General features: G+C 38.5%; 1 protein-coding gene across 1 annotated transcript; it reads right to left on the reverse strand.

Annotated features, from left to right (window-relative positions):
• Positions 1 to 76: 76 nt before the first annotated feature.
• Positions 77 to 21,096, reverse strand: LOC121889025 (adenylate cyclase type 2-like). Its single transcript, XM_042400715.1, has 26 exons — positions 20,841 to 21,096; positions 17,414 to 18,869; positions 14,939 to 15,136; positions 14,665 to 14,826; positions 13,907 to 14,056; positions 12,916 to 13,070; positions 12,330 to 12,441; positions 12,092 to 12,219; positions 10,117 to 10,275; positions 9,785 to 9,944; positions 9,138 to 9,320; positions 8,771 to 8,799; positions 8,406 to 8,459; positions 7,915 to 7,978; positions 7,728 to 7,825; positions 7,406 to 7,490; positions 6,807 to 6,944; positions 6,564 to 6,641; positions 5,849 to 6,024; positions 4,248 to 4,332; positions 3,949 to 4,107; positions 3,278 to 3,424; positions 3,044 to 3,145; positions 2,732 to 2,846; positions 2,295 to 2,419; positions 77 to 1,150 (listed from the first exon to the last, which is right to left on the reverse strand). The coding sequence occupies exons 2-26, from the start codon at positions 18,467 to 18,469 to the stop codon at positions 1,016 to 1,018; spliced, it is 4,053 nt and encodes a 1,350-aa protein (XP_042256649.1). The 5' UTR covers positions 18,470 to 18,869; positions 20,841 to 21,096; the 3' UTR covers positions 77 to 1,015.
• Between the last annotated feature and the right edge of the window lie 3,849 nt (positions 21,097 to 24,945).

Raw genomic sequence — 24,945 nt, forward strand, 5'->3', positions numbered from 1 at the left:
AATATCTCCGGCTCCAGCGGTGAGTAAAGTTTAATAAAAGAGTGACTTTCCCTTTCCAGGTTGTGTCATTTGAATCATTTTTATACCTCCGAATAGGGAAAACTATCAAAATCTGGAAAACAGCAGAAATATAGTGTTTTCCCTTCTGTTCTATCCTGTGAAATCATCTTTCCACCTCTCAGATTTATGTTGTCACCACCCTCAGGTTGGGAACAAGTGGAAAAGACCTGTAACTATCACAAATCTGTGCCAAGTAGCTTAAAACGTGTATTTAAAGCCACATAATGCTGTTCACCGACATATGTCATGAACGTGAAGCTGAATAAAAACTGAGATAAAACAGAATGTTTTTTTGTAACTAAATGAAATCATAATGGAGTGAAAAAACCTTAATAAAACAAAAATAAATTCCTGTAAACAGCAAAAAAAAAAAGTTATTTTGCTTATATGAGGCATAAACTACTTCAACGATGTCCTTCATAGAAACAACTGCAATCTTTGAAACATCTAGGTACCTAAAAGTGTACCAAAAAAGTGTTTAAATAGCAACACAACCTCAATTCATTTATATTACATACATTATTCAACATAATACAGTAAGAAATAATCCAGATACGGTACAGAAACGGAAGAAACACGGTTCAAGCTCTCCAGTTATGAGTCTCATATCTTCATTTAACCAGTCACGGATTTTATTTAGTGTCTAATCCGAAAGACAAAGGCAGCTCCTTGGTGGATGTAAATCATTAACAGGTAGGTGATGACCTGTGTTATGACCTACATCGCCGTTTCAGCATTGAGTCAGCGCAGATCTTCATTATGACGGCAGCACTTTGAAGTCGTTACTATCTATGTCCTCTGTGGGCAACCAGCATGAGTCATGTAGTGTCAGGTTTAGTTGAAATAGTTCACAAGACCTTCATACATCAAAACAAATTAAAAAAAAATCCTTTGCAGCTGGTGTTTGGACCCTGGTCTGAGCGGACAGTCTGATCAGCGTTTGACGGAGAGGAGGTCAGAACTGAGGAGACGACTGGTCTGTGTTGATAAAGTAAGTGGTGAGCTCCCCTTTGCCCTTGACGTTGACGACTCCTCTGAGAGTGACGCTGTATCCAAGACTCTGGACCATCTGGGCCGTCTCGTCCGTCACCTGGGAGCAGAGAAATGGGGAGAAAATGACTACTGTGTACAGTTATACATCATTATCAGGGTCTGCTAAGTGTAATACTTAACAACTACTGATCTGTGATGAACTGCAAAGGTTCATCTGACAACTACAGCTCAAGTATTTTATATAAAAATAAAACAATGGACACAAGTATGAAGGGAAATTGCTGCGAGCAAAACCTTCTTAAGAGCTGAATTGCATCCATGTCAAATTAAAGAAGAGGAAACGATATTTATATGAAAATAAAATAGATTTACATTTGTAATAAAAAGACTTTTGGGGGCATTTTTGCCTTTATTTAAAGGACCAGTGTGTAGGATTTAGTGTCATCTAGCAGTGAATTTGCAGATTGACCAACAAAATACACCTTCCCTCCCCTTCTAAGCATGTAGGAGAACCTAAAGTGGCTGCGACACTCGTGAAAAACGCAAAACGCCCTCTCTAGAGTTTGGTTTATCTGCTCTGGGCTGCTGTAGAAACATGGCGGTGCAGCATGGCGTGCTCTGTGGAAGAGGGCCTGCTCCCTATGTAGATATAAAGGGCTCATTCTAAGGTAACAAAAACACAATGATTCTTATTTTCAGGTGATTTTACACCAATTAAAACATACTTATGGATATTTTATTCCATTTCTGCCAATAGATCCCTCTAAATCTTACACACACCTTTAACAGATGACAGTAGAGATACAGACAGGAAACATGGGACGAGAGAGAAAACTTTCACATTCAACACAGGACTCTGGCCAGAACTGAACCATGAATGTTGTGGTTATATGTTATGTGTCTTAACTACTAGGCTACCAGGACGATATAAGATATTTTAAGACCTTAACTTTTAAGTTATTTTCTGTAAAAAGACAAACTGAGGTGCAATCCTTTTATTCTCCTTGTCTTTTTTAAAAAAAAAAAGTTTTCCCTTTTTGTTTTCTTTGTATTTTTACTTAATAATTGCATTGTAATGTGGGAAAAAAGTAATAAAAATCAAACATTTAAACCACTTAAACCAGTAAAAACATTTATTTTAAAAGTTCCAAAGAAACACAACTTGCTTAACTTGTGTTCTTTTTATATGTTGAAACAAGATGTAAGATATGTTTTACCACATTAGGCCCTTTTTCTCTGACCTGTATCTTGTCCAGCACTCCTGTACTGTCCATCCTGCTGGCCACGTTAACAGAGTTCCCCCAGATGTCATACTGAGGTTTATGAGCTCCGATAACTCCTGCAATCACCGGACCGTGGTTTATTCCTGCGAGTTAACAATGAGGAGCGATACATCAGAGGAAAACACAACTTTTTTTATTGAAACTCCTTCTTTAACAGGTTTAATGACAATGTACCAAGAAAATATTATTGTGTTTTCTTTTTCTGACCTTGCACTATGTATAAATAGTGTTTAAATTACGTTATTCTGTTAAAAATAATACATTTTCTTATATTTTACAGTCATAAATAATTTGTCTAAGAGCATTTCACATAAACATTGTGTAATTGTAGATTTATGAAATAAGAATCAAGGGTTGGGCTTATTGCTTTTAGGATTCATCTTGAACAGACTCACCGATCCTGAGCTTAAAGCTGTTAAACGAGTGTGTGTTGATAAGCTCCAGTTTGCCCATTAGAGAGATGGCAAACTCCACCATTGCCCTCACATGACTGTAGGACATGTCACACTTCTGCAGGGGGAGCCAGAGATCAGGTTAATGAAGTGCAATGTATCACAACTGGATAATGTGACGACCAAGAGATTAAAACACTTTGATTTATATAAACCTGTATTTCAGCACACTACATAACAGTCTCTTCAACCAATTCAGATTGGTGATATTATTATATTATATTATTATATTGAACAAGCTTAAAGGAGGTAAACCTTTCTGTCATCCAATGAGTTTGTCAGTCCTGCAGCTGCCATGTACGTACTGCCGATGGTCTTGATCTTCTCCACTGAAGAGAATTTGGGCTTTGATAGAAGCTGTGAGACAGAAACACGAGCAGAACCAGAAGGGAGAACACGAGATAGGAGGAGGGGAATAAGGGATACTTAGAAAACAAACAAAATGTTCTGACACAGGTGGGTTATTTAATAGTATCTGCTTCCTCATACCTCATCGAAGTCTGATATGATCTCGTTGAGGAATCGTAAACACTCCAGACCGTCCCTGTTGGCGCTGCTCTCACTGTAAAACTCTTTGAACTGAGGCACAGAGGCGAACATCACACACACGCATTCGTATGACTGGCTGTACAGGTCCTGAAACAAGAGATTTTTCAAAGTAAAGGGTTTTAATTGCAAGATAATAATCTGTACATTCTGCAAATGTTGCAAACAGAAGTAAAATTTGTACATTTTTTCTGTTGCTTTTTGTCCTTAAAGGTTTCGTAACTCAAAATATGCAAACATCATTTCTAAATGTCAATGTTTTCCAAACTCAGGAATAAATTCTTAATGTTTAATAACTCAAACTGTATATTAAAAACATATTATCATATAAAAACATGCATTCAATGCCACAAAACCTATATATTAGTACTTTTTGTCAATGTCTCTCCTTTCGTTGCACACATGCTTGCAAGCCTCATAATTCAACCTACAAGCCAACTTTCTAGTGATATGAAAATATATTCACACTCTGTTGACAGCACAGAATGATATGTGAGAGTTGACAGAATGGCAGGCTAACCAGGGCATGAAGTTTATCTGTTTTACATTATAAACAGGATGTGGATTACAAGTACGTGCTCTACATCTCTCATGTGTGTTTTGTTTCTCTTCACCTGGTTGCGAACGGTTTTGCCCATGAAGAAGGAGGCGACGTGGAGCGGCAGGACGTTCTGGAGGAGAAGCTTGTTGACGTTCTCCATGGTCTCCATCTCCTCTCTTTCCGTCTGGAAACAATGCTCCAACAGGAAGTCTACGCGGCAACCCAGCTCGTCCTGAGGGAGGGAGGAGAATTCAATACAAACTAAGTATGAACACATTTGGATAAAAATTTGCAAAAACTGCACATGTGAAACAAAGACACACACAGACTCCCTTTTCCACAGAAAAAGCTTGTAAACACACACAAACACACCTGTCTGGCCAATATGAGGCATACGATATAAAAGATGACCAGCCAAACTCCAGACATGATGTGAGGGTCTTTCAGAACACCGGGCCTGTAGAAAAACAAGCACATTCATATATTTAGAATCATATTGTGTTACAATCTGGACTATTAAACTACCATCAGACTTTTTTTTTTTTTTTATTCCATTACATAATTCCTCAGACCGGAGTGTCTTGTATCTCACAGTCAATGGGGTTCGTACCCCCCGGCCAGGCCTCTGTCTATAGAAAACTCTTGAATAAATGATGGTGAACTGAAACTCCAGACAAGGATTCACAATCTGGAGTCTGAGTGGCAGACAAAAGGCAGGAAATTTAAAACCTTGGCTGAGACGTCCCATTCGCTCCCCGCTAGCTCCAATCAGCTGCTCGACATGGAGAGAGTGCTTCGTGGTTTGTGTTTGTCGTGATTATTATGTACAATGTGAAATTTCAGCGGTGGCCAAATTATTTATCAGCCGCCTGGTCAGTAACCCCAATTTATTTGTCCGCCATGACTCCGATTGGCTGTCACTGGCTCAGACTGGCCAATCAACTTGCCATCGGTTATATAAGAGCCTGGTGGACGAGTGGGAAGAGTACTTGAATAGGATTACTGAGAGTCAGTCTGACTGTGTGGACAGCTAGCAAGCTTGAACTCTATATATTTTCATGCCTGCATACTGTGATGCATCTTATTCTAACAGTTTGTCTATTAACATAATGTAACATATACAGAATAATACAGATTCTAAGAGTACTTTTTCCCAAATGGCTGCACATACAGTAACATGTTGACAGAAGCAAGGTGACCAAGTGGTTAAAAAGACACTAAACATGCTTTTAAACAACTGAACATTTGAGGTTACTTTCAATAATTCTTTTGCATTTTTGTTGATGTTGCTTCTGTTTTGTTAATGTTGTTGCTCTTGTGTTTGTTACTAACCTTCCATGTTTCATATTTTGTGCTAATTGCTCAACTATGAAGCACTTTGCTACTTCTGTGGCCACAAATGAAAGACCGAGGAAAGTGTTTGAGTTATTTTGAGTGCTGTCAGTGTGGTTTGATGTGTTAAACAACGGGTTACCAAAGAGAGGAAAGTTCAAATGCTGTTGAGTTCAGCTTTCTCTGGGTGAAAAGCTTTAAGGCTGTGACTAATGATAGTATGTTGAGTGTTTTTCTGACTTACTGATTAATTGTTCAGTCTATAAGATGCTGTCCAAGAGTCCAAGTTGACGTCTTAAAATTGCTTACTTTGCTTCAAACGACGATTTAACAATGATCCGATAATTCTGTTATAATAATTGTTGTCATTTTTTCCAAAGTAAATGTTAGTTAATCAATTCCAAAAACAGTTGTTCACTAATTTTCTGTCTAATCACTTTGACTAATCACTTCACTCCTAGAAAACTGCTCATTGCTATTAAGGAGATCACTTTCTATGTGGCAGAACTTAATGTATGCGCCAGAAAAACGTCAATATGACCAAATGTGAAAGGTACTCTGCTGCTGCTTCACTTTAATTTTCAAAATAATGTTCAGGCACATAAAACTATAGCACACAGGACCCCCTGAGGATCACTCACTTGGTGCCGTTGTACAGCAGGTCGACGAGGCATTCGGATCTCGGGGCGTAAATGTAGAGGAAGAGGGCCAGGTAAACCACCACAGCCAAGGTGAGCAGCAGCGTCTTCACCAATAAGCACGTCCTGACGAACACAATCACTCCCAGCATGGCCAGCAGGCAGCAGTACAGGTAGTACTGCATGTTTGAAGGGAAGCAGTAGGTGGAACGTAAAAAATGTGGGTTAGGACAGGTTAGGTGTGATGTTCAAAGCAATGTTGATGTTCAAAGTATGTAAAGATACATTACTCCTTTATAAATGATGACTTTATATATGAAAAATTACATATAAATGTTGGAAATGAAATGAAATGAGGTAAAATGCTGAATTTTGTTATAGGTTTAAGAGTATTTATATAGCTGTGATCAGGGAGGAGTCACTATTGTACTGGTAGAGAATGTAAATGACTGGTATAAGTGCTATGTTTTGTCAAATGCTTGCTATTGTACTGGTAGAGAATGTAAATGACTGGTATAAGTGCTATGTTTTGTCAAATGCTTGCCTGATATATGAGCAAGAATTACATCTATTTACGCTTATTGATGAAATTACCCTGTAACTAACTAAGCTAAACTACGACAGGTAATGATAACAACGCACAATAGTGCCAAAGTAAACATATAATAAAAAACACCTGGATAAAAACATGATGAACTGTTTCTTTGTTGGTACTCACAGGCACAGTGTAGAGTCTGAGACCCTCCAACTCTGTCCTGTTGGTAATCGAGGTGCAGTTTTTTCCTGGGAGGAAAAACTAGAAGGAACAGTAACATGGTGGAAGACACAGAAAGAAATGAACAAAGAAGAAGTAAATAAACAGAATCAACAAACTGATAAATAGAAAAAAAACCCAAATATATTTCTAAATGACAGCAGACAAAGAAAAGAAAAGAAAAAAGTCAGAGAAAAAGGAACTCACAAGGTTGAGGACGGCCATAAGCAAAGTGATGAGCACACACAGCGTGAGCACAAACAGCCGCAGCACCACCCTGGTAGAGACGCCACGAGACAGGCCTGATATCCACTGGACGCTCAACGGCATCTTAGAACGCCATTTCTGAAAAAAACAAAAAAACCCAAAACATAGCACATACATTACATACACACATTTAATACAAAACTATTTAGGAGCAATGCAGTCATCTTATCTCTCCCAGATCACGGTACCACACAACAACAACTCAAACTTGATTTTATGCAAAATAAATCTTACGTAAATGTTAATCTTGAGCAGTAAACCATATAAAATGATGAGTAATAATGTAGAATATACAGTTTGTTGTCAGTGTTACGTTGATGTTGAGTAATGACCTTATTTACATGTTGAATTTATGCCAAAATTATTACAAGACTGTTTGTATTGTCACTTCATCTACTATTTCATTTTGAGCCACCTGCCTTTATTTACTGCTGATTAAACCATGAACTACTGATCATCTGTTGATATTAAACTCTGTACTTCTTACCTATATATTACCAATACTGCACAATACAAACCTATCACCGGAGTCTATTTACCTCCAAGTATCCGGTAAAAACGATGGACAGAAGCAGCACCAGCACTGGAAATGTTGCACCGTAGGACACCGCCATTTCAAAGTTCCTGGGAGGCATCAAAAAGGGATAATTTACATTATTTTTTCTTTATTCAATTGTGGCAGTGAGTGAGAAAATAAGGATGCAAATGAGTGAGTCTGTAAGTAATACACTGAGTGAGTGAGCACACTTGAAACAACCAATTAGATCAGTTGAATTCCAGTGTTTTTGGGCCCATTTAATTCAGAACATGATGCGCCTGAAGAGGTGAAAATGAAGTGTGTGTGACTGTGGTGTTACTCACTTGTCAGAAACAAGCATCTGGACCGTGAAAATAGTTACGAAGATCAGAGCTATGCAGCTCATTGAATGGTGTAAACCCTTCACCTCTGAAAACCGAAACTGGAACACAAACACAAACAGGAAGATGTAGCACGAAGGCACAAAAACACACTTTATATATCACGCTTGTGTTCAGAGGATGAAGTTACCTTTTTCTCCAAACTCAGGTCGTTGAACAGCAGAGTCAAACAGTTGAGCTTCTTTGCTCTTTTCCTGAATGACAGTTTAAAAGAAAATTTAGGGGAATGATGGTTAGAGGACAAGAAACAGTATCACAGAAGTCTAAAGGGCTCTAAAATATAAGTAATAAAAGAACATAAAATATAAAATAGTGGAATAGTGAAGGTGGAATCAGTGCAATCAACAGTTTTTCCAAGAATCTATATGGCTAGCACATATTTCACAATTAAATTTTATGTTCACCAGTTTTATTTAAATGTATTTTACATTAGCAAAGATATTTAAAAAGCCAATATTATTTTAGCAGGGAAATGTTTGGATTCAGTAGGTTTGTGAGGCAGTTATCTCCGCTTTTCCCTCCCGCCATGTATCTTATGACTCTCTACAAACTAACAAAGAAGCATAATCAAAACAATACTTGAGAAAAAGTATGTACCAAAGACTTTCAATGACAACTTACCCTGCAGTGTCCAGCGTGTCAAGTGATGCCCTAACACCATTATCCACCATCAAACTGGGACGAAACAAGAACACATTAGACACAGCTTTATCCAAAATAACAATAATGTGACTCAAATTGTGGGTTTCTGGAGGAAACAGAAGCAATCTTTCCCTCCTACAGAACATAACTTTACAACTACATTACAAATAAAATAATGCTGTGAAATAGCTCCTCTGTATGTAATTGCTAAAACACTCATTTCAGAGGACTGACAAAGCAGTAAGCATGTTATATTGCTCTTTGCTGGAAGAGCCGTATGCTTTCTTACACTTATTTTACTCAAATTAATAATGCTGGTGCTTTGAATATTTGTTGAAACTTACCTGGGATTAGTCTGGGTAGTTTGTCTTTCCTAAAGCAAACACACACACACACACACACACACACACACACACACACACACACACACACACACACACACACACACACACACACGCTGTCAACAGGCTGCATGACCTTAAGTTCTTTCAAATATACAGACAATACAAAAGTTATGATCTAACACTGGTGAGAGTTCATGTGTCGCTGGAGAGCGAACGGTAAACAGTATGATTAAGTAATATTTGTATGTGCAGGTTCTGTGTGTATTTATATACTTTATGTTTATTTATATTCACTTTAATGCATAGCTTAATATGTGGAAAAAAACTATGCAAGGTCAAGAATGGGGAATGCAGCGCAAATACATACTACAGACAGCTGCGATTGGTTCATGATGACATTGGTGGGGGTGGGTTTCTTCTTGCCGGGCCTCTTCTTGGCTTCAGGGTTGCTCAGGTCTGCGAAGGGGTGGATGGTCTGCCAGGACTGCAGGTACTGAGACATCCGGACAGACGCCCGCTGCCTGCTCTCACCGGACGCAAGACTGTTTGTCTGGAATTAGGATGGAGATTATTTTATTTCACATGAAGCGGATCACAGCAGTTTGGAGCTCGGTGCTAAAGCGCACTTCTGGAAAGTTGGTGAGTTTCACGGATAAAACGCATAACTGGAAGATCTTCAGTTGCTTAAGAGAGGCTTTTTCTAGTAAGGCAAACCTGCTTCCTTGAATATACATACACAGTTTGTGTCATAGTCGCATAATTAGTTATTTTACTTCCATACTGTTTTGAGGGGAAAGTTTAATTAATAAAAAATATATAAAAAGTAAATAAAGAGAAGATCCTGCAACTTAAAAAAACCCATATACCACTAAACCAAAACACAGAAAGTGCAATTTGAGTGCATAGATGAGGAGGTAATGACTGCACTTGAATATCTGACCACATCTCAAGTGGTTCACACACACACATACACCCACACACACACGTGTCGCATACAAACACGTGTACCCCTACCGATCTTGGTCTCCTGCATAAACTGTCCGACTTGTGAGGGTCAATCACCAGGTAGGTTTTTCTTCCTTGGAGAAGAGGATCCCGAGTCCCCCCCTCTCCTTCCTCCACTCGGTATGCTCCATTCAAGTGTTGCAGCGTCTCCTCTGTGATATGGACTCGCCTATTTATAATAATAACGATATTAATGACAAAATATGTACAACATGTTTTATAGAAAGATGTGAAGAGTAAACAAAACTCAAAATGTATCTTCTTTCTTTATCATTAAACTAATTACCACATTATTTTTTTTTTAATTTGAATTATTTGCATTATTTAAACACTTCTCTCACCCAGGAAGACCTCCAGACTCCATGTGGTTGGCTAGTGTCACATCATGTGACCACACGTCGTATTGCCACTTCTGCAAGCCGATCACACCGCAGAGCACGTTGCCGGTGTGAACGCCCACCCGCATGCTGATCTCAACCCCCGTCGCTTCTCGCAGTTTACTACGGGGAAGAAATAATTCAAATTTAAAATTGAACAAGAAATACCACCTTGTTGTTGTATGCCTCCCCCAACCAGTCAAGTTGCAGTTTACGTCAATGTCTGTCCAGACTCATATCATATTTGTAGTAAAGACTTTAAGGTTTTATGTGTATTTTCCTTGTATGTGTTCACATTCTTGGTCAATAAAGCTGATTCTGATTGAACACAAAGTTGTAGACACGACAGTGGACGATGCTTCAGATATAGATGTTGCTATAAGGAAGCTACAAAGACTAAAACGTGGACACTTCGCACACATCTTCAACTCAGCGGCACAGAAGATCAATACAATCACCGCAGTTTCAGGATGAGCCCCCGAGATTAGTGTCACCGATTCAGTATCCGACCAAATGTGAAATATGGTCATACAATCTTCTGTGCCTGAGTTATAGCGTTGAATAACGGGAAGAAAAGTGTTTTTCATGCATGTATTACAAGATCTGGATACGAGACCAAAAATGTCGCCCATTCAGTCCAATGAGAATTGTTCGGCTGGTCCATACACCAAAAAAAGTTTCTAGTTTCAAGGTTTGCTTCGGTTTTGTGCAGCCCACTGCATATGCGCAGTACTGTGTCGCCCGCTGGCCCCGTCTGGCCCATAGAGTTTATATTGTGGTGATGTCACAGATTTTTAATCGCTTTTCTCGGCTCAAGTAACGTTTTACAAATATAAAACCTCCATGGATCAAAAATTCATAATAGAAAGAGTCATAATTGACCTCGTTGGCAGTTTGAGGTGTCCCGTCGACAGCTTTACAGGCGTCTCTTTTACAGTGGTGGTCTACGGGGAAAATGCTTTTAGGGCCGCCGGGGGATTTTTCGCTGCAAAACCGCAAATGACCACTGAGAAAAACTGGCTGCAAGGCTGAGGGCGGCGCCGTATCCACCTCTTATTATACATCCATGGTGCTTTTGCAGAACAATATTTAATTAAATTTACCTTTGACCTTTTGGATATAAAACATCAAAATTTAATTTCATTTTATCCTATTAGACATTTGTGTGAAACTGTATCATAATTAACGTATGAATTCTTGAGTTATGGCCAAAAACGTGTTTTGACCTTTTACCAGCAAAATCTAATCAGTTCATCCTTGAGTCCAAATGGATGTTTGTGCCAAATTTGAAGAAATTCAAATTTCAGACGTAAAACATAATGCCTCCAGCCATAAAAACATGGTTCAGTCCCACAAAGCACACGTCATGAGAGATAAGTGACAGACTGTAATAAATGTTTGCATGACAAAGACAAAGCTGGAAATGGAGTAATCACAACGAGGCCTCAGGAAAATGTGTAGCCTGAGAATATTATGATCAATTTATATATTACAGTGTTTCCACACGCTGAAACTGTGAGCATTCGGCTAAAATATTCAGTGTGGTTCCACCTGCACAGGAGAGAACAGTGAAGTAAAATTCTCAGAGTAACAAGAGGAAGTTACACGTAGTAATATCAGATGCAAATCAGGAGCACTGAGCAGCTTTTATTCCTGTGGCTGGAAAACAGGAATCAGGTGGGAGGAACTTCATCACAAAAGTAACAAAGACATAACAGTACCACATAAATGAAGACGGATGAGATTTTTTTTTTAATATTAAAATTGTACATATTTACATAGATTTACATATGTTTATAATATATCTGTTGCTGTGAGCTTTTTCAGCGTACGAACAACAACAGAGAAGAGAGGAGGAGAGGTACATCAGATAAGGATGGAGGGTAAAAAAAACAAACAAACCTGAAGCAAAACTTTAGATAAATTTAGATAAACTGACCTGATAGCAGTGCACATGTCCAGCCCCATCTGGACACAGTTCCCGGCATGAGTCGGGATGGGGTCAGGCAGGCCAGACACACAGTAGTAGCAGTCACCTAAGATCTTAATGCGAAGACATCCGTTCTTCTACAGACAGAAAGAAACACAGAGAGGGAGTTTACAACTAATATTTAAAAAAATACTCTTTTTGAAAGGATAAACGTTTTATTTTGGGCTGGATGTGCTGGTTTTTGTACCTTTGCGATGTCGTCAAACCTGCCAAAGAGCTTGTTGAGCACAGCGACAAGCTCTTCTGGTGAGCAGGTGCTTGCCAGCTTTGTGAAGCCCACAATGTCTGCATATAGGATGCTACATAACACACACACACAAACACAAACACACACACACACACACACACACACACACACATACACACATAGATGCAAATATCAGGCACAAAATCCTGGAATAATTTGGTGCTACAGAATAAAAACAGCAAATACTGGAAAAAAAATTTGCCTACATAATGCCAAAAGATTTTTCTAGATAACTTTTCTGAGTTTCTGTTTTTTGCTACATTGTCGAGTGAAATTGGTTATTTTAACTAGCATTTCTCTATCATAAACATGATCAGTTACATAATTATAGCATCTAAAATATGTGTCTTCATGTGCTTTAGTGTACAGCTTTATTCTAGAAACCCACCTCTATCTTAAAAGACAAAAAAAGTGTATTTATGTGATTAAATGTGGGCATCTTTTGAGAGCTGAGAGACAAGATATAGCCGTAACTTTCTTAAACATACTCAAGAACATCTTTAATTATGTACAGTGTGATAATCACCTGACGTCTTTGTGCTGCTGTATGTACAGGCTGTGGAAGTTGTGGAAGTTGTGTTCATTCTCCTTATCGCTCTTGGGCTTGGACAGCCTCTTTATCACCTCTGTTTTCAGCTTCACAGCGATGCACCGTGGCAACACAGACAGGAGGAGCTGCTCCTGTTGCCAAGGAAACCAGGGGGGGTTAAGTGCGTGGTGGAAGGTGGGCGATGAGTTTTGAGACCGTATTAACCGGGGTCATTGCATTTCTGTCTGACAGAGGTGACAATCTGCTCTCAAAGGCTTTCAAAGAAATAGGCGAACATCAAAAACCTCCTTGAAACGATGCTCTGTTTACTCAGTGGATCACGTTTCATCTATTTGTTTACTTGGTAAGAATAGTGCCTATTTAGGGTAGACTATTCTGTTGCTGCTGGGCTTCAGACAAGTGAATGATTAATCTATTGAACTAATGGCCAGAAAAAGCAAACAGTAACCAAACCCAGGCTGTCCTTATAGGGTGCCTTTTAATGAGAGCGATTACACATTTTAAATTTAGAGCATCTGAAAACAGAAGCATAAGACAGAACTGGATCGAATTCAAGTCATTTTATTTATTATTTTATAAACGTGGGGTTTTAATTTATTTCTGGAAACTTCAAACTATCTTCTACTTGGTGCAAATTAAGCTTGTTGTGGTAACTTATGAAGTAAGATTATATTATAAAAATCTGACACTTGCTTCAGGTTCTTACTATTGTCAAGACTTATCAACATGTCACATTTTACAGGGTAAAAAGGCTGGATGATTTTGAGACAAGCTAGTAAAAGTGGAGTTTTTTTATGAGACTGGACAATTATAAATCTTTATTTGCACTTTCTGCTGTCCTGAACTGTTATCTTTTCTTTATCTGGATGAAAATTCTACACAGAATTGAATATATTTATATATATATATGTATATGTATATGTTTGTAAAGCAATATTGTCTAAGGGGTTGGAATCAGTGTTTTAACCTGCTGATATTTCCTTATTTCCTTCCGGGAGCGTATGGCGCTGAACTCCTCTCTCTTCTGATTGGATATTCGGAGATCATGCTCGGTCGTCCACAGGTGGAAAATCCCGACGCAGTTCACACACACAAACAGCACCGCGTTCGCCACCAGCTGTGGAGGAAGTCAGAGGAAGGGGGGGAGGAGAGATCATTAATACTTTCTTTACAGTCCCCCTTTACTTTTAGCACAATAAGGGTTTAATATAGTTGCTGAACCACTATTGTGACATGTCAATCAGTGACAGAGTTAAAAAAACAACAACATTTATTAATATGGACTTTGAATTTGTGTAAATTATTAACGTATTTTGTTACTAACTGAAGAGCCACACTTATTTATCACGTGACAAATAACACAGTATGTAAGACCAGGTGTAGGATTTCTTCCTAAACCAATAAAGATTTATTTTTTCCCAGTGGAACCTGTAAAGCCTCGCTTTCCATAAACCACAAAACCCTACTGCGTGCTGACTGACCTTAGCTTTACACCTACTATTTGAATTTGGATACTATTTTTTGGCACATGCAGGAGGTACGCGCCTCTTTACATAGGCAGCTCATTTGCAAACCTTTGCCTATGTTTCCATTTTGAAACTTAATGATGTGCAGCTATTTGTGTTTCACCGGAATCAAACTCACATGAACAAATTTAACCACATCATCACATATATCAAGTTTAGGAAATTATCTTAAATGTATTCAAACACAGTAAATCTGTACCTGCACAGCCAGGTCTGGTGTCTCTGGGCTTGTGACGGGAACGTAGACACTGATGATGATGATGTGCGAAACGCTGGTGCCTATCCCGACCATGAGGGCCCAGGCCAGAGAGAGAGGCAACACTGTGTACACGCTCAGAGAGAGGAAGAGGAAAAACGCCACCTGAGAGAGTAAAAGGACAAAAAAGAAGAAGAGAGGAAAAAAAAAACAGAGGTTACAACAATTGAAGAATGTTTTTCTCCCATAACAATGAAGCCTATAATTTCTTCCTCACCTGTTCCCAGGTTGTGACACAACCTCCCGTGAAGATGAAGACCATGGCCGTGACATACAATGACCCCCAGACGAAGAGGGCCAGAGCTCCTCCACAGCGCCTCACCGTGGCCAGCCAGGGCAGGCAGACGAGCAGAGCGGAACTCAGACAGAGAACCACACACACAACCGCCAGAGCCGCTGCGTGGCGATCCATGTTCTGTGAAGAAATGAGCAAGAACAGCAGATTAGTGCGGTGACAAAATCCAGATCATAACGGTCTTAAAATAACACTTACAAACTTGACTCTTTCTTGATTTACTGTTGAATAGAACAGGCTGTAAACTGGGGAAACACTTTTTATGTTTGTTTTTATGCATTTTTCAAGGCAGTAATATAATCCACAGTTTTCTTTACTATTGAATAAATACTGTGTGTCAAGTGAGCAGCTTAGTGAACCTTAAAGACATTTCATTAACAGACAGAAACAGAGAGGAAGGAGCCATTTACATTAATATGCATTTACTAAGCCTAACCCTGCATCGTCCTATTTCAGCTCAGCTGTTTAATAGACCCAAGAAGCACCTGTCTATGCCACACTAAGGACGGAAATCTGTATACTTTATTCATCAGAGTTGACAGCCTTCAAACAGCAGGTGCAATGTTTTTAATCTGCAATGACACAAAGTGCCTGAGATATTTTCTTCTCTTTTTCTCTCAGGGAATTATTGATTTGGACTGAATGTTAATATACTGTCAATGCATCAACCGTTTTATGAATTAATTTGTATTGAGTTCCATGAAATCCATAAAATATGGAAGAAAGCAAAGAACAACTGCATGAATTATGTTTAAATTTATACTACCCAACATTAGCAAAAAATACTGGCTACTGGAATCTTAAGAACAAAAATATTGTATCAGTCCTTTAATATATCTGTAAATAAAGAATATGACTCTGTGTGATTGGTTGGCAAACTTGAGACACCCTGATCTGTTGTACTTTTAGGATGTTGGACAACAAACGAGCAGGGCTACAGCTAACAATTATTTTCATTAACGATCAATCTGCTGATTACTTTTTTGATTAATCGATAAATCGTTTTGGGTATAAAATGAAAAATTGAAGTGGAATATGTGTGTTACAATTTCAGGGTCAAAGGCGACATCTTTAAATGTCTTATTTTATTTCAAACCTGATAATCAGTTTGTTATAATTAATGACAGCTGAAACCAGCCAATTTTTGTCATATTTGCTTAAAAAAATGACTCAAACGACCTTTTGATCATCAAAATAGTTCTCAATTAATTTTCTGTCCATCGATTTTTCAGCTAATCGTTATAGCGCTACAAACCAGTACCAAGCCTGTTGCTCGAAGATCTCGACGTATAAAGAAATGAAAGCATAATGATAAGAGTGTTGAGAATTGATTATAGACAAAAACTACTAGTCTCCTGCCAGTATAATAAGCAATTCTGATTTGTTAGATACTGTTTGAACCATCTGCAGCACTGGTAAAAAAAAAAGTTAATATTTTACTACTTAAAACATATCACAAAGAGCTTTGAAGGGCAAACTTGAATGAGTCCAGTATTAACCTAACTTAAAGCCTTATAGTGAGGTCAGAAAGAAGGGCAGGTTGATACAGATGACCTACAAATGTACTGTTTTCTTGAGTAAAAGTGTTTTGTTTACAGCTATTTTGACGACCTAAATGAAGCTTAAGAATGTTGTGTTGTTTGGAAGAACAGGTTTAATGCTCTATTTCCTTTCCATTAGAGTCGGCCGTAACGCTTTTTCCAGCAAGTTTCCGTCAAACTCGCCGTCTCTTCACTGATGCTGCTGAGTGCAGTGTTTTGCTAACTAACATAAGGCCGCAACAAATGATTAATTTTCATTATTGATTCATTTCTTCCAAGGCCTTCACGTCTTGAAATTAGTTTTTTTTTTGGTCTGACCAACAGTCCAAAACACAAAAACATTAGATTTACAATGATATAAAATAGAGAAAAGCAGCACATCCTCACGTTAGAGCTGCAACGATTAGTCGAAAATTAATTGCCAAGTATTTTGATAATTGATTGATCACTTCGAGTCCTTTTTTTTAAAGAAAAAAATGCCCAAATTCTCTTGATCCAGCTTATAATGTGAATATTTTCTGGTTTCTTTAGTCCTCTATGGTAGAAAATTGAATATCTTTTGGTTGTGGACTGTTGGACGGGACAAAACAAGACATTTTAGGTTAGGTTAATCGAGAAAATAATCAACAGATAACTGATTAACCAATATTGAAAATGACTTTTACTTGAAGCCTTACAGATAAAAAATATTTGATTTTTTTTTGCTTCAGAAACAACATTAATGGATGTATTCGTCAGACAAAAAGGTGGCATGTTCTACAATAAATGTAAAAATATGATTAAAGTTTAAGTGTGCACAATCACACACACACACACACACACACACACACACACACTCTCTCCCCCTCTGTCTCACCCTTCCCGTGGTGGGAATGAGGACGATGATGGCCACACAGAAGGCCAAAGACAGCACCAGTCCGGACAGCATGGCCGGAGTCTCCTCCACGCACTGCAGAAAAGCCCTGCGGACTGCCTGAAAGCAGCAACACACCCCCTCCGTCACGCTACGCTGGGACCGGGAGCTTTGCTTGTCCTCTTCTTCATCCTCCTCGTTCCAGTTGTCGTCTATGCTGTCCCTCGCTTGGGAGACGAATGAAACACCTGCGAGCGAGGGCGACCTGCTGCCGGGTGACTCTTCAGTTGATTTCGGTTGAACGTGTAAGTCTGTTTTGGAGTCTCGTCTGTCATCATCTGGACTACTTTTGGTGCTTTTCCTAGACTGAGACATTTCTAAACTGGGTTCAGAGAAATTGACGGCACGGATAGGGTTCGACTTTTCAAAGGAGCGTTCATCGAGTTCATCTAACACTTCGTCACAGGCGTCAGTGCCGAAACTAGTGCAAACGTAATCGGGCCTGGATCTTGCGCCGCTGTGATCCAAGTCACCGCAGCCGTTCGCATGACATGAGGTATTGTTGTCTGTTCGTAGCCTATCAGAGGATGACCTGACCGGGGCATCATCATCATCATCATCATCATCATCATCTGCAGACTGCTGGGTCACGCCTGTTCCTCTCAGCAAAGAATTGACCTTGAGAGGTTTAGGGGTCTGAGCTGCTTTCGCCACACCAACCTCTACGGAAATCTGGGATTCACTGAGTCCTGATTGGCTCCCTGGCAGCCCGACTGTGGTGATATTGCTTGGATTAATTGTGACACCGTTCCTGTTAGTTGTGCCGGCATCTCCTTGCGAAATGTTCATGTTGCTGTTTTGTACTTTCTGCAAATCTGGAGGCTGTTTTACACCTTGTTCTGTGGTGTGACTGAAGACGTCAAGTTCCAGGCTACTGCCTCCGGTGATTTTTCTCCCACCGACACCAGAGGCGATCACAATGTCCGGCACTAAAGACATCTGTGACGCTTCTTCTCCAGGCCTCCCCTTATCCTGAAATCCCTGTGACTCATCTGGCATCGTGACCTCCGTGAACGCGAGGGATCTCGCCGTCTTTCCACTTGTCACTTTGCTTTCTCTGGCTGTCGGTCTCTCTCTCAGCTTGTCTACATGATAAATACACACTAGAGTAGTGTTTACTTCTTCATCTTTTCCTTGTCAGATGTTATTTATGTCCATGCGGCAAGGGAAGCCTCAATCTCTGTGTGCGAGATTCAATAAATGTGACTGAAATTTGAGACTGTTCCAGAGAGAGTCCAGCTCCTCTGTTTTTTCCCACAGCTTAAAAATATGTCATCAAAATAGATGGGAGGTCACATAGATCCGTTAAGGTCCGAAAAATGGCTGATAAGGAATCTTAAACCGGAGTGTTTGCTCCTTACATGAGCGCTGATCCATACTGTGTAGCAGAGGAACCTCCCTGCCAAAAAAAAAAAAAAAGGTTTAACAATTAGAAAAGTAACCACAGAATCAGAACAAAAGATTAAACAAAGCTAAACTTAAATATTCACAGCTCAGAGAAAGGTTCTTGCGTCTGTGTCGATGTTACACCAGCGCATGGTTTTAATGCCATTTTAATGACAGACTTCTTCTAGTCATTTCCCCATTATGCAACACAAACTTGTTAGTCTAGCTGCAGGCTCTTCCCCAATAGCACACACTCACGGACACCACACAAACACATTGTGCAGGTGTGTACTGGAATGACATGTCAAGCGACGCACCCAGTGCACATTAAAAACATTTTTCCAGTCACCACCTACACTCAGTGGCTCTGATCTTCCTCTCTGTCGCTGTCCTCTTTCGCTTCTTCTTCCCTGTCACCTGACCATGTCAAAAAAACACCTGACTCTTATAGTATCATGTGTAAAATATCATGCTTCAGTGTCACCATTACCTCTGGGATTAAAAACATTTCCATAATCTGTTTCCTCCGCTACAGGTGCATTTAATAATAAAGTCACAGAGGGATTACACAGTGATTCATCTGATTCATCTGATTCATCCGTTCGCCTTGATTGACCTGCTCTGCCCTTTTAAATTAAATGGCAATGATCTGGTTTTGTTTCTACACTTTGAAAACTTTCACAAAGGAAGTATTGTGTGTATTTTTTTAATGCCAGCACACTTTTGTGACACTATGGGGTGATGACAGTACAGTTTATTGTTCTTATGTCTGGGAGCTGCTGTTCCACCGGTGTCTTTTTTCCCTGTCGGCTGGTTTCACTACTCTGTTCTGTTGGTCTGTGAAGCACTTTAGAAAATGAAGAGGGGTTTTCTACAACCAGCTGAAACCTCTTTAGCTTAAAATCAAACCAGGAATATAGTATTTTTGATGGAATATTACATAAATAGTCCAGTTTCTCCAGTGATTTAAGCATTAGGGATGCACTTGTTTCCACCAATTTAAAGACTGAAGTGGAGCCAGTGAAGTTTGGGGGGAAAAAGCTTATAATAAAAATGTATATGATCAACTATAAGAATACTAAAAATTACAGTCATTGGCATATGTCGTTGTTACAGAGCTCCAACTTTGATTAATCTAGCATAACTGAAATTTAAATGTCCATCACAACTCCCAAGAGCCCAAAGTGAAGTCTTAAAATTGTTTCTTTTGTTTGACCAACATGTAAGACAAGCAAAGGCAGGACATTCTCATATTTAAGATGGTGGAACCAGCAAATACTTTGCCTTTTTTTTTTACTTGACAATGTTTTTCTGTTGATCGACTAATCAATTAATGGACTCATTTATTCAGCTCTATTTGTTTGTGTTGTGAATATTACATAAATGAGCACATATCATCGGTGATTTCAATGATTACAGTGTATTTTTCATGCAAAATTCTCTCAAATTTAACGTAAACAAAGTCATTTTTCGCTCTCACCAAATTAACGAATTTTACACCCCATCGATGACAAAATACATTGCGTAGATGCTTCCTAAAAACCTTGAATTAAGTAAGTTTGATAGGGAAATTACGATGAAAGATTTTATCACCAATTGAGAAAAAAAGGAATAACTGTTATGACAAAGTTATATCTATAAAATCCATCTGTGGCGTAACGGATGAGGGCAGCTGGCCTTAGTCAACTAAGTTAAGGCTTAACATAACACAATGAAAAATCCATGTAATGATCACATTAGTACAGAGGAACTTAAAAGGTAAATTTATGGACCTTTTTGTGCATTTAAAGTGGCGCTTCTTGTCTAACTTTACTTGTCTAATCCTCTTATATCCTATAATACTCCTTCAAGTTCTCTTGAGGAGTTCAAAAGGCTAAAATAACCGTGTAAAAGGACGGAAAAACACTGGGTATGAACGTTAACGTAGCAGCTGAAGCCCGAAAAGTAATTTAAATGTTTGTAAAATGAAGTAACGTTCACTTACCTCATTATTGATTAACGTTAACGTCCGTTTCTCCCCACACGATAATTTCCCTCTACGTCAACTTCGTCCGTTATCCTTTTACTGTTGTCAAAAAGCACACAATGACACTTTTAACCTCTAACAAACGGTAAAAACATAAGTTTTTCCTCTTAAAATCGTCTTTTCTGTTCAAAAGACAGCCGTTAGGAGACGAGCGCTCGTGCGAGACTGTGAGGTTGGAGCGCGAGGTGGCAGGTGAATGCGGGGGCGCGCACGACGAGAGCGCTCTGGTCCAGCTATGCAAATATGGCGATATAATCAGCAGAGGGATGGAGGGGAAGGACAGGTCAAAGGTCACGCAGGTGTGCAGGTTTGTTTTCTTTACCAGAGCGGGATGGATTTGTTGCTGTCAGCCTGTTATCTTCAGTTAAACTTTATATTATGCTTTGTTTTGTTTTGTTTTTAAATCAAAACACATGTAGCATATACAAGTGATTTACCAGTTTATTAGCAACACAAAGCTAAAACTGCTAAATCAGTGATGGAGGAAGTATTCAGATCCTTTGCTTAAGTAAAAGTACCAATACAGCAATGTAAAAAAAAAGTCTTGCATTTAAAAATCTACATAGGTAAAAGTATAGAAGTATTACCAGCTAAATCTATTCATTTGTAATGTGTAAATACACTGTCTTCTTGTAAAGTGTACCATGACTTCTGTGATTTTACTTTAAATAATTACTTACTTTTGTCTACTCAATAATAATGACATTTTAAAGATGCTACTCAGTATGAAACAGTACAATTCAAAAGTATCAAACACTAGCCTATAGTGTCCAAAATGACCATAAAGTTGAATCAAAATTACTCTAAAACAGTTTCTATAAAAATGATTCATGAGAGTACGATTCATTGCAGGGCTGTTGTATTATATCGTACAAAAACAGAGTAAATATTTATACATATGATATATAACATATCACTGGAAAACAAAGTAACACTTAAAAAAGAGAGGTATAAAAAACAAAGAAAAAAATCTGAAAAATGTAAATAAGATGTATTCTATTTATTCACATCTTGGGCATTCTACAAGAAAATGGCATTGTTGTAAAGGAGCATATATATGTACATCCTGCCTTGTCCGGGTAGTTAAATGAATATCCGTTCTTCTTCTGTTTATGAAGTCTGTCTGTGTTTGTTTCTCCACCCTCTCCGTGGGGCCTTCTGTCTTATTTATTTTTTCCAAATCAAACAGCTTTATTGGCGTGGTAATATTTCCCTATATTGCCACACAAGCAATTTTACAACATCGGCAAACACACACACTCATACTGCAGTATACAGTAGATGATGCAGCTGTAGGTTTTAGTGCCAGATGAAAAAACATGAAGGCCATTGTGCTAAGATGTAGTATTCATAAATTTATTGACGAGTCAATGTCAATGATGTATTTATGTTAGATTTATTCTAGCATAGCTGTGATTTGTCTCGTATTTATTACTTTTCTGATTTATGATTTGTCTACATTATGTGCAGAGGTTGGAAGATAGAGCACTACCTCAAGTACAGTGCAGTTTACTTTATATCAGTATTTCCATTACAGGAAAGTTTTAATATATTTTAAAATTCACTACAGTTACCTGACAGCTGTTCTCACTTTAAAGATTACAATTTAACCTGCAAAAGAAACAAACAATGGGCTCATAACATACTGTAATATACTTTCCACTTGGACCAGCTGTATTAAAACACAGCTCACATGACACATATGTAATTTAAACCCATGTGCATGTTCACCATTTGACAGTGTATTCACAATTTTTTACCTAAATGATGCTTGAGTAGTTAAATGCGCATTTTTAATTGGTCTTATTGGAGTAATGTTGAAGTAATGTTATTTTCTCTCAGTGTATGAAATACAATAAAACACAAAACAGGGTTTGAGACACAGCAGAAAGCAAGCTGACATCATGTAAAGAAGAAACAAACAAACAGACAAGAGAAAAACATGTAATACACAGGTTTGTACTTTCACATATCTTTCTGTCTCTCTCTAAATTAATCATATATGTTAACTAAACTCTGTGATTTATGTCCAAATCATCTTTAAACCACATTTCAGTACAGCAATCAGTGTTTATCTCCGTGATTACATCAGGAAAATACAAAAAGACAGTAAAAAGAACGCGTGATTGAACTGACACGTTAGATAATAAACAGCAAGCAAGTTAGAGACAGAAACAACATTTTTGTTTATGACTTCATAGCAAACGTAGAAAAATCAAGGATTACTGGTAGTTTCATGACAATGGAGAGAAAAAAAGCTTGATTTTATATAATAGTTTGGTTTTTTTAATTCATTTTGGCTCATTTACATCATGCAGTTCACAGTTTTTAGGCAAAAACACAATAATTTTTGCCTTACAATTAAAAATTCTTTTAAGAAACTGCCACTCTGTTTCCTGTCCCATGATATGTAGTATTTCCCCAACAGTTTTGATGGACTCATTGTAGCCTGTCTGTACTTCTCTGTATATATATGTTACCAACAGCCACCCACCGAATCTTACTTCAAAGGACAGGTTCACATTTTTTCAAGTCTGTCCTAAAACAACAACACATGTTTTTCTTGCTGTACTCATTCCTCCTGTTCATTCTGACCATTAGGAGATCTCTTCATAATGCACTTTCAATGTAAGTGATGATGGGCAAAATCCACAGTCCCCCTTCTGTACAAAAATGTATTTAACAGTTTATCTGAAGCTAATGTGAGGCTTCAGCCGTGAAAAAATTAGTCAAATCAAGTCAATATCATTCAGAGTCACAATCTTTTTAGTGCTAAATTCCCTCTTTTTGTTACAATCTTTCCACTGCAGCTGAACAGGGAAACACTGTCCGTCGAGACACAAAGAGGGAATTTTAAACTGTACACAGTCACGTACCATGCATGTTACTAACTTGGCATCTTACCTGTAGTTTTGTGCTTTCTTCTCTCACAGGAGACCCTCAGCTACGGACCGACTGCTGTCCAGCGTGTCGCCCACCACTGCTGCTATTATTATGAGTCATTTTTGGCCACTGCTACAACTTTTATTATTATTAGTCATATTTCTAATATTATTGTTATTGCTGTGCCTCATTGTGTCTCTCTCTCTCTCCTCCTCCCTCTTTCTCTCTCAACCCAACTGATAAAGGCAGATGGCCGCCCACCTACAGCTCTGTTCTGCTTGAGGTTTCTTCCCATTAAAGGGGAATTTTTCCTTTATCGCTGTCGCCATGTGCTTGCTCATGGGGGAATGTTGGGTCTCTGTAAACCAAAAGAGTACAATCTAGACCTGCTCTATGTGAAAAGCACCTTGAGATAACTTCTGTGATTTGGCGCTATTTAAATAAAACTAACTTGACTTCACTTGACTGTAACCGTGGAGGATATCCTCTTTATTTGACCAACTCTAATGGCTGAAACTGCAGATTATCTCCAGATAAACGTTTAAATACACTTTTGGTCAAAACGAGGACTGTGTATTTTGTCCCACATCACTTACATTGAAAGTACATTATGCAGAGGATCTTCTAATGGTCAGTATGAACAGGAGGAATGATTACAGCAAGAAAAACCTGTTTCATTGTTCATATGGACACCTGACTGTTGTTTTAAGACAGACTTGTGAACATATCCTTTAATTTAAACAGGTAAATCAGACGTCACTATATTAAGTATTAAATATTATATACTGCTGGCCAAGTCAATTAAGTAGCCTTTGTTTTCTCTCATATGTGTCAAGCTTGTGTTAAAATCATCTCTGTCTTGGATGTTCCCAAAATAGATGTGCTTTCTACTTTCACTATTATTAAAAACTCACCCAACCGGCTGAATATGACTCTGTTCTCAGAAAGAGGTGACTTAATCCTCTTCTTTGTAGTCTATAAATGTAACAACCCATCTTACATAAAGGTCTAATCTCTATGTCTGTTTTCCTGTATAAACACAGACACGCGCATTGTCTCATTATATTTTTCATAATGCAAAAACAAAAGAAAGAAAACAAAAGAAGACTGAAAAGCTGCAATACAGCAAACATTCTCAACATTTTTGCAGATGAGTGCAGCTGCTTCTGTCTCCTCCTCC

This window comes from Thunnus maccoyii, chromosome 22, assembly GCF_910596095.1.
Source record: "Thunnus maccoyii chromosome 22, fThuMac1.1, whole genome shotgun sequence".
Lineage (NCBI taxonomy): Eukaryota > Metazoa > Chordata > Actinopteri > Scombriformes > Scombridae > Thunnus > Thunnus maccoyii.

What these genes read in the sequence shown, in the direction of transcription:
- LOC121889025 (XM_042400715.1), bottom strand. Translation starts at nt 18,469, where the DNA reads ATGCCAGATGAGTCACAGGGATTTCAGGATAAGGGGAGGCCTGGAGAA. An exon ending in CAGATGCTTGTTTCTGACAA is followed by an intron (nt 7,491 to 7,727) that starts GTGAGTAACACC and finishes GATGCCTCCCAG; the next exon opens with GAACTTTGAAATGGCGGTGT. An exon ending in CTGCTGTACAACGGCACCAA is followed by an intron (nt 4,333 to 5,848) that starts GTGAGTGATCCT and finishes GTTTTTCTACAG; the next exon opens with GCCCGGTGTTCTGAAAGACC.